Raw genomic sequence first — 10,207 nt, forward strand, 5'->3', positions numbered from 1 at the left:
CCACCCCCGCCTCTCTCCCTCCCCCTCCCCTCCTAGTGGTACTCTCCCCTACCTGCAGTTTTCCCTCCTCCCATTCACTGTAAGCCCTGGAAACCACAAAAGAATCCAGGCTGAGTTCCTACCTGGAGTCCCCAGAGGGCAGGCCCTGGGCTCACCTTTTCCCTAGCACTTCCCCAAGGCTAGATGGAGTCAAATGTGTTTTTTTATGACCAGTCCAGGGATGCCTCAGCCTCCTGGATCTCATTACGGGCTTTGTTTGCCAATTCACCAATTTGCAAAATGCCATAATTGACACTCATTAGTGTAAATTAGCAAGGGGCTCTTTTAGAACCCCTTTTAAGACTCACCCTTTAAGTCTAGAATTGCAAGCCCTGGAGGCTGGAATTTATGTAGTTTTTGTTATTTTCTCCCTGCAGATTTGTATCCTAGCCCTATTTAATATCCCCAAATAGTTCAATTTGTGGATTCTTTCATCAAGGATTAAATATAAGAATTTTTAGTTCAGGAATTTGTTTTGTAAGTTTACTTGTTTACAGAAGATCTCAGGATGGAGATGTGGATCAAGTCTTATGTGTTATGGACTTAGTTTTTCTACAGGCTTAGTTTAGCTGAGGGTAGTGTGGCTTGGGAACAACAATATATTTAGACACCAAGCCAGAGGAAAAAATGCCTTAAAAGAAATGCCAGCCACAATTCCTCGAAAACCTTAACAATATTTAGTATTAAAGTGCATTAAAACACCATGAGCCAACTGTACCATCCCTGCACAGAAACCAGTACAGTCTCCACAACCAGATCGCCTGGAAAAATGACCCACTCGGAGTAGGACCTGGCCACCTGGGCAACCAGGACCTCAGGTCTCCACTCTGAGTATAGTACCTCTTCTGGGTCTGCATTTCCCTTGGATTTTTCTGGGTTGTCAGGAGCAGGAAAACTAAAGACCAGGGGTGAAACACAACTAATCCCAAACCCAGAGCCCAGTGGGAACTGCTTCTCTCTCGAGCCATGAGAAGCTGCCTGCCCCCTCTAACCAAGCAGTGGGGGTCCTGCCATGAAATCAGAGCTCAAAACAGAGCCCTGCTAACCTTATCCATTTTCTCCAAAGGCAATTCTTGTTTTTACCTTCAAGATACCAGAGCTTAGGGACTCAATCAGTTTCAAGAGTAACCAAAGTCCTGGGTGTTCTTGAGAGAACTCAGCAGTGCCCCACTTTCTACAGCTTTTTGATCAGTATTGCTAACTTTTCTGCTTTTGATGTGACTCTGTGTACAGGCCAAAGTCCCTGCTGGCCGCATGTCACCCTGGACCTGGGACCTACAGCAGTTTCTGGAGAACATCCCACTCTAATGTAGGCAGAGCCCTGCACAGTTTCTCTGACCTGGCCTAGGGAGCCCCTCATACTTGGGTTTAGTCAGAGATGCTTAGGGTACCCAGGGGCCCAAATGCTTAATAAAACCAGCTGATGGTTGAGGACAGAAGCCCTAGCAAGGATGACCACATTGCAGAGGGTACTCTGTGGGGCCAGAAGGTACATAGATGCCAGGAGGTAAAGAAAGATACTCATTTGGTAATGCAATGAGTCTTGCCTGGAGAGCCTGGACTGAGCCACACCCTTGACTCTAGAGAAGTTAACAGGCCAAATCTTCCCAGGGTCAGAAGATGTCAGTGAGTGACCCACCTCTCTTCCTCTCCAATACTTTCCAGGATTTTGCCCTCTAGACTTGAAGACCCAGGTTCCTGCATTCCTGTCTCCTCATACCCAACCTGTTGTTTCCCAGAGAGGTGCACTATGACACTTCCCATTTCACCCACTCATTCAGTTATTAATGCCCAAGCAAAGTGCACCATGGCCTGGGAGTGGGGGGTCAGTGGGAAGATGCAGTCCCCTCCCCAAGACCTCAGCAACACGATTTCTAGATTGCCTTCAATCTGGGTACTCTGCTATCCTGACCAGCAACTCGCTCTAGTTTTAGAGAACATCTCTCTAGACCAGGGAAGCCCAAACTCTCCAGCTGAGCACCGGTGCCACCTACACCAGTATCTCGTTGTCCACCGGGGAGAGACTATCGCACAGGCGCACCTGAGCCGCACACAGCTCGCGATCACTCCAAGAACGCGAGTATCCCTGTTCTCTGCGGAAACATCGCAGCCAGGGAAGGCAGGGTTTTGTTTCGTATGTTCAGAGGCAACCGTTTATTTTGTTTTACAGCAGCGGTGTCCTGTGACAGCGCAGAGTTCTCTCTTCAGAGTCAAAAAAGAAAACAGAAAGAAAGCTCTTTCCCAGTGAAATGGGACACCACGGTTTCCAGTGGCCCGGGGTCCTGGTGACTGAACTCTGTTGTAAGCTCCCATCCGCTGCTAGCTATTAAGGCGCCAATCTGCAGGTGTGGTGGGGAGGGGGAGGTGCTTGGGGGAAGGTGTGCATGCCCCGGACGACCCTAGGTCCTCTCTCTAGTGACCCGGGGAAGAGACAAGGAGGCGGTTAAGAGATGAGCGCTCAGGTCCGCGTCGCTGCGGACCAACGGGTAGCGCAGAAGCGCTGCCTCAGCCGGTGGCGCAAGTCCAACAGTTGCGCGGCACGGTCCTCCAGCTCCGGGCCCGGAGCCGCGCGAGGGTGAGACTGGAGACCCGCTCCGTTTGGAGGAGACGGCGCTCAGCCCTACCGACCTCACTGCACTTCTGGCTGCTTGAGTGACTGTGCAAAGCACCACCCGACAGCATCTCCCGCACCAAGAGCAGCGGGACAGCGCCGCGCACTCCGGCAGAGAGCATCTGGGCGCGGGAAGGGTAGCTGGGTGCAACTGGCAGGAGTCTGGCCGCAGCGGGGATGCCGCTGCCCACCCGCGCTCACTCCGCACCAGCCCGGCACTTGACCCGCCGCCCCGCGCATCCTGGATCTGCAACCCCCTAGGTTCCGCCGCCGCTCTTTGCAGCGCACAAAACCCCAGTGCGACCCGTGGGACCTCGGGAGGGAACCCGGGGGGGGGGGGAAGTGCGCCCTGCAAAGTGGGCTACCTCAAGTTCCCTGTGGCGAGCGGCGCCAAGCCGGTTCGTTCTCCCCGGCCCAGAGGCGGGCGGAGGAGCCGCGGACCTCAAAGGGCAGAAGCGCAGAGCTACCGGCCCTTCCCAGGCTCCGGCTGAGCCCGGATCTCACTCACCGTCGCTGATGCAGAGCGCGGCCAGCACCAGGGCCAGCACGGCGACGACCTTGGCGTCCATGGCGTGGGCGGGAGGGCGCGCCGCTGAGCAGGGCTGTACAGCAAGAGGACGCCGAGGACCGAGAGTGAAAGTGCGGCGGCGGGAGGCGCTCGAAGGGCGCTTTAGAGGCGAAAGCCAGGCGGGGCTGGGCGGGGCGCTGGGCTAGGGGCGGGCCTGGAGTGTGGCCGGGGTCTCTGACGCGTCCCCTGCAGGGCGGCCACCCCTCCAGTCCCCTCCTCCGCCTCTCCTGCGCGTCCTCAGTGTTCCAGGCGCAGCAGGGCGCTGGGATCTTTGATCTCCGCGGTACCCCGTACTCCCATCCTCCAACCTGGGTCCCGCTCCCTAGACCTGGCAGGGCAGTTGCTGTAGGGGTCATTGATCCCATTATGCAGATGGAGAAACTTAGGGAAAGTGAGCGTCCTGGGGGAAAGCTGCGAGCAAGCACCCGAAAAAGACAAAGCACTGCGCTCCTAAGGCAAGGGCCTGTTGCGGGCTAGCAGGGGAGCGTCCTGTTGGGTGCCGGGACCTCTAGCTGAAGGACCCGCTTGCCCAGGCTCCCGGTGCTGAGGCGGGAAGGCTAGGCTTAGGGGGATGTGCTCATTCTTCGCTTTCAGAACTACTCTCTTCCTCTGGGAAGTGCTTCTAACTCTGGGCTGTGGAAGCCAACCCAGCAGCGCTCCCAGGCTGGAGGCGCATGTGGATTTTCTTACTCCTCTTGCTCCTTTGCACTGCTGTTGGGTCAGATGTGGAAGGGAGTAATCACAGTTCCCACCCCGCAGAGTGGAAACCGGGAATTGACCAGAGCCTCCCTCCCGCGAAGGCCTGAGCGTTCTGTCTCACACATAGTCGGTGCTCAATTAATGGAAGCTGGAAACACCTTTTTAAGCTTCAGTATTTCCTGCCTTTCCTCAGTGAAAGCCCAGCCTGATCCAAACGACCAGATAACTCCCTACCCTCCTCCAGCTTCCTACGACGGTGCTACTGGAAGCAGGCGTTGGGGTCCAGAGTACACCCTTACCCTCGACCCCAGCCCTGCCAGTACACCGCCATGCTCCTGGATGGCCATCAGCCACAGCCCCAACCACGCAGGCAGGGGACCTGTGACGGGGGACGGCAGGCGGCCTAGGGGTCTACAAGCTGTGGGCAGCCTCTTTGGGCCTCCCACGGGCAGTTCCGACCACTTTGTCAGCACCTTTTCCGTATGGCCAGCTAGTGACTTGGGTTCAGGATCCTTGTTCATCCAAAGTGAGGACAGACCTCCGTCACCCGGCAATGCGGGGTGGGGTGGGGGGTAAGCTGGTGGGACCTGGGGCTCAGTGTCTCCGCCTAGGGGCTAATGGGTCAGCAGGGGAGTGCTCCGTACGTCTGCTTTCTGCAGTCTCTCCAAGTGCTTCGTCCTCAGGTGCGCTGTGGGTTTGCACTCATTCATCACGCATTTTATTCCAGGGAGCACTGTGGGCCCTGAGCTTCAAATCAGAAACCTCATCTTCTTGGTTCTTGCGTTTAAAAAATAACATTCCAGCCCGGCGCGGTGGCGCAAGACTTTAAACTGCACAGAGGTAGGTGGATCTCTGTGAGCTCCAGGCCAGTCTTGTCTACATAGAGAGTTCCAAGACAGCCAGGGAACATAGGAAGATCCTGTCTAAACAAAAGCAAACAAACAAACAAGCCAAAACTAGCTTTACGGAGAAGGCAGTTTTCGGGCACCCTGGAGTTTTGCGTTGTTATGAGCGCCATGTGATACTAAACTCTGAACTCACCCGGCCACGTACTGACCGGTAGGCAGCGGTTGGGCTCCGGCGCCCTCTGGTGGCCGCACCTCCCCCTCCCCCAGCTCTGGTGATTGCCAGAGGCTGGTCCCCCTCTCTGATGCTTAGCAGAATAAAAACTCCAGGGGCTTTTGGGTAAACCTTACTCTGGACTTTAAGCTTGCCCTGGGGCCCGAAGTCGGTGTACCCACCGCCTAAGGCAAGCGGCGCTTCCCCTGTAAGTCTGGTCAAAGCAGACACCTAGGGCTCTTGCTATTTTATTTGATTTTTGCTTCAAAATCAGGTAAGTAGGACCTACCGGTAGCCCTGGGTGTGTAGGGGGCTGGGAGAGGCTTCCCCATGCAGCCTGAGAGCGAGATAGAAGCTAACCAGGACCCAAGGACCTAGGGGTCATCTCTCTGGCTGATACACCTTGAGGCCCCAGAACAGAAGTTAGTGCCGGGTACATCTGCACCCTCTTCACTCTGTTCCTTAAAATACTTTTCTATATACCCCCTACTATGTGCTAGACTTGGGCTAAGAGTGTGGAATACTTAAAGAAACCAAAAAACCTCTTTTGTCATGGAGCGTGTGTGCTGGGTTGGGGTAGGAGAAGAGTCAGTAGTACCAAAGTTAAGCCATCAACCAAGCATACAGTGACTAAAAAGGCCAGCAAGTGCTGTGGGGTGTGGAGAAGAGAGGAAGTGGCTAGGGTGGTAAATAAGATGGCGAAGGAGCTGTGTTTTAGATAAAATCTCTGCAATTTTATGGTCGGTGAATGATTTAAATTTCAAACCCTGTTCACTCTAGGAACTCCACAAAAACAGACCTAGTCATCGCCTTTAGAACTTACTCTATGCTCTGCCACACTGGTGTCTCCCAGGGGCTGCCCCTGTGTTTATGCTACATCTGGACTCAATTGCACCCAAATCCTGCGTGGGCAGACCTACTTCTAAGGAGAACACAAGTCCTCTTCTTTGTGACGTCTGAGGCTCAGGGAAGGGAAGGTGTCCTCTCCTGGATGTGCAGGGTTAGCTATCCAGGATTCAAGGTGGGAGACTGCAGCCAGGTATGTCCCACGGTCGCCTCTGGAGCCCTCCTACCCCCACCCAAGCACCTCCTCTTTCCCTCTGCCTGGCCAGGGGAGCTCACTCCAGAGTTCAGTGACTGGCCTTCTCTGTGGGTTCTCAGCACAAGGTGAAGATTTGTACTAAATCTCCAGGGGGAAGTGTAAAGCTGACAAATGGCTTCAGTTGGCACTCCTGTGATAGCATTATTATCATGATTTTAGCCTTTTAAATAAGTCTTGTTAGCCTATATTAGTACTGCACAGTAAGGAACTTTAGTATGACGTTACCACACGTGTGTGCGCTGTACTTTGACCATCCTTACTTGGTTAGTCTTTCTTAGATCATCTTCCCCCACCTCCTTGTTCCCTCTTCCTTCCATATCCTTATTATTTCCCCTCTGTGGTTTAATATCCTTCTGTTCTTCTTTTCTCTGGGTTCCACAAGGGAGAAAACGCGCAGTGTTTCTTTTTATGAGGCTCACCACCCATTTTCCTGCACATGACATAATTTCATTCTCTTTTATGCTACCTCATCCCTTCATCCACTGGTGGGTATCGAGGCTATTTCCATGAATTTGGTATTGCAAATGTAATAATGATGAGTAATGAAAGCCTTATTTTTAAGATATAGATTAATACATTTATTTTTAAATGATAACCGAAGTATGACTAGTGAATATGAACAGGGAAATATTTCAAATACTGCTCAGGATTGGCTTTATTTTTTTAAATGTATGATTTAGGTTTTAAAAGTGAGTTCATTTATATTAGCATAAGATGCAATAGTTTAGATGGTTGAGGTAAACATATCTTGACGATGACACAAAACAAGAGCTAAAGTTTGCTGTTGGGCACTGTCTTACCCCAGTGCCCCCTTTAAAGGGAACTGTTTGGCCTTGAAGTGGTAAAACATGAAATCCAAAAGCAAAGAGGTCACCTTCCTCACTCTCATATCAAACGAGGCTGGAAAAAGCTGACCCAGGCCTGTGTAGATCCTAGGAAGAGGGTGTAGCAAGAAGGGTCTGTAGGGTCCCGCGACACCCTGGCCCTGCACCCCCGGCAGAGTGCTCACTCTGCTGCTCAGGTCTAATGGTGTTCAGTCAGCAGTTGGCATCATGTGCTTTGTTCTGCCTTCCACTGTCTCTGCTCACACACCTCTGACCCTGCATATGGGATTCAGGAGCAGGTGACCTACTTTGAGGACCAAGATGCTCACAGAAGCATACAAGGCCCACAGTGCTCCTGTCACCTGTACGGTAGGTATGCTCTCCATCCCTGATGGCACTGGGTTTACTAAGTGTTAGACCACTGGCCCGAAGAAAGTCCTGAGAGGATATCTAACAATCCTATTTCCAGACATCTTCAGCTTGCTTTTCTGTATCTGTCACATTTAGCTTTTACCAAGACCACGTTGTAGAATAAGCCCTCCCACCTCAGCTTTAAAGATAAAGAGCCCAGGTCTCAAAGTGTCAGAGCTTAGGCCAAGGTGACAGAGCCATGCAGGGGAAAAGGCAGAAGTGCCAATGGCCAGTGTTTCTGGCTTCCCAGACATCAGTAAGTCAGAGGAGCGTAGTTAGAGACATAAATGATGTCTGTGACAGTCATCCACAGGCCTTTTGAAGTCTCATACCCAGAGCTGAGACTCAGCAGCTGCTGAGCTAGTCATGTTCTCCTTAACTGGATCCCAGACTGGCCTCAGGAGCCAGTTCTAAAATGTCCTAGGCCACCCTGGGGAGATGGACCTCAGAGAAGGTGAGCCAGTTCCCACTGGTTTGGGGTGGCATATGTAGGCAGGCTCACCTTCAGGGACATGCCTAATCACTAGACCAGGATGTTTATCCAATATGACTGTGCTCAGAGAAGAGACACCGTGAGAGCATCCCTGGACCACAGCCTCCCAAATCTAATACTCTCGAGAAAACCCAAGGTTTTCCGGGCTCAGGCCTGTGACCTGGCCAATACTAGCTCCCAAGCATGCAGTGGTCAGGTCTGAAATTGTTTTGTCTCTCCATGCCTAGCCACGCCCCTCTCTCCTGCTACCCTGCATCTGAGCAGACAGGGCTCAATAGCTAGAAGACTCTAAATTGGAATGCAGTAGTTGTCCTATATCTGAATCTTCACTTTCTCTGGTTTCAGCCACCTGTGGTCAAGCAAGTTCTGAAAATACGAAGTGGAAAAAAGTCTCAGAAATTAATAGCTCGTGTTTTAAATTGTGTGTTGCTGTGAATGTGATGAAACCTCTTGTCACCCTAATCCATTCTATCCAGGACAAGAATCATCCCTTTGCCTGGCACATCCACACTACCTACTTATCACTTAGCTGTCTCTGTTGCCAGATGGGATGCCATAGTATATGCAGGATTTGGTGCTGTCTGCACCTCAGATACCCATGGGAGGTCTTGGCACATACCCCTTCCTAGTGTATGTACCACATTCTACTTACCACCGACCCCACTGATGCCCACAGTGTGATCTTGGAGCGTATACAGCATGGAATTGCTCAGCATCCCGAATCTTTCATCTATTTTGTGTCCCTGTGAGTCGGGTCCTGTATTAACCCCACCTGTCTCCCAGCTATTACTTTGAGAGATCCCATTGAAGAACTGGGCTTGAATCCACTTTAAAAGAGAGTTGTCCTGGTGAAGGGTGAGGATGGACTTGCTATGCAAAAATTCAGAACACTTAGTTAAATTTTAATTTCGGGTAAAAAATTAGCTGGGATTTTTGTTGTTGTTGTTCCTAATGTAAATATGGTCCACACGGTTCACGGGGGCGTATTTATGCTAAAAAGAATTATTTGTTGTTCTTCTGAAATTCAAACTTACCTGGGTATCTTATAATTTTCTTTGTGGGGTCTGATCGCCCTATTGCAAGGCCTATACCTGAAGAGAATCCAAATGAACTTCCAGCCTCCTTCAGAACATTTGGACAATCTGGGAAGATATGATCTTGAATCACCCACGTTCTCATTAAGGGGATATATTAAGCTGCATCAAGACAGGGATGCTAGATAGCAGTGGGTTAGCGCAAGTGGAGGAGGATCTTCCTTTGCTCTCTTTCTGCCCCAGCCCCACCCTTCTAGAAATAACCCTGGTCATGCTTGAAGCCGAGGCAGGCAGGCCTCTTCTGAGCATCACTAGCCCTCCTCTTCCTCTGGCCCGCCCGCCAGTACCCTTTTTTCTGCAGACACCTTTCTTTCATAGGTTGCATGAGCTGCTTTTAGGGAAGGAGGGAAGTAACATCCCAAAACACGAACATTATCATGGTCTGGTGGTGTTCTGCAAGCCAGGAACAGGTTAAGAACTGCTGTGGGGGTGTGGAGGGGACCTAGGCCTGAGACCCACACAGTTAGCCTCCCTCCACCCCAACCAGAAGCCAGAACTGTAGCCCCATGGGCCCATCTCGTTCAGAGGGGGTGTCTTGTTCTCTGTTTCCCATCCCATGCTTTGGTTGCATATTAGAGGCGTGACATGGAGACTCCCCAGAGAGGCTTTTAACATCAAATTCAAAGGCCAGTCCCACTGAGAGCCTGACCCAGGAGTAATACCCAGAAGATGGACTCTCCCCCATCTGTTCATGTCCCTACCTATCCATCACTTTCCATCCCCTCATTTCTTCATCCACAAATCCCTTCCTACCTCTATCCCTTCATCCATCTCCACCACCATGCTTACGTCTGTTCATCTACCAGTCACCCTTCTTTCCTTCTATCCGTCATTATCCAACCGTATCCAACGACAACTCCATCTGTCTGTGCTCCCATCTCTATCCATCTGTCCATTCATCTGCCCATTCATCATCATCTCCCCATCTGCTCATCATTACCTGGCTCTTTCCCTTCAAGCACTCCACACCAACCTCTTTTAGTTCTTCTAACCCTAAGATACTTTTTCTGTGATTGATGAAGATACATGCCCTCTGCATCTGGACCACAAGGGGAAAGAAGCAGACCTCAAGGACCCCAGCCATGAAGCTCATGCAACAAGCTTTAGTCTTGAGCAGATCAAAAGCTTTGCCTTTCTTTTTGCTGAAGGACTAGTGGCTGGGGAAGGCCCACCCAGGCAGGAGTCTAGGGGGATGACATCTGAACACACCTTGCCCCCAGGTGCCCGTCCATGGGTTTCCTCCATAAATTCAAAATAAAGGGGAGGGGGGAAACAAACCTTTATTTCTCTGTTTACTCCTCTGCATT

The 10,207-nt window shown here is 51.4% G+C and overlaps 1 protein-coding gene across 2 annotated transcripts in view; it reads right to left on the reverse strand.

Moving 5' to 3' along the window:
* Positions 1 to 3,326, reverse strand: part of Cxcl12 (C-X-C motif chemokine ligand 12) — an 11,886-nt gene extending 8,560 nt beyond the window's left edge. Inside the window, exon 1 of one of the 2 annotated variants that reach the window (XM_017801616.2) lies at positions 3,159 to 3,318. In XM_017801616.2, coding sequence (XP_017657105.1) covers positions 3,159 to 3,219 — 61 coding nt within the window. In that variant the 5' untranslated portion in view covers positions 3,220 to 3,318. Of the gene's footprint in view, positions 1 to 3,158 lie in introns of both variants that reach the window. The other variant, XM_008846919.3, reaches the window with a different exon arrangement.
* Between the last annotated feature and the right edge of the window lie 6,881 nt (positions 3,327 to 10,207).

The sequence above is a fragment of the Nannospalax galili genome, unplaced genomic scaffold, assembly GCF_000622305.1.
Source record: "Nannospalax galili isolate Female #2095 unplaced genomic scaffold, S.galili_v1.0 scaffold643, whole genome shotgun sequence".
NCBI classification, from domain to species: Eukaryota; Metazoa; Chordata; class Mammalia; order Rodentia; family Spalacidae; genus Nannospalax; species Nannospalax galili.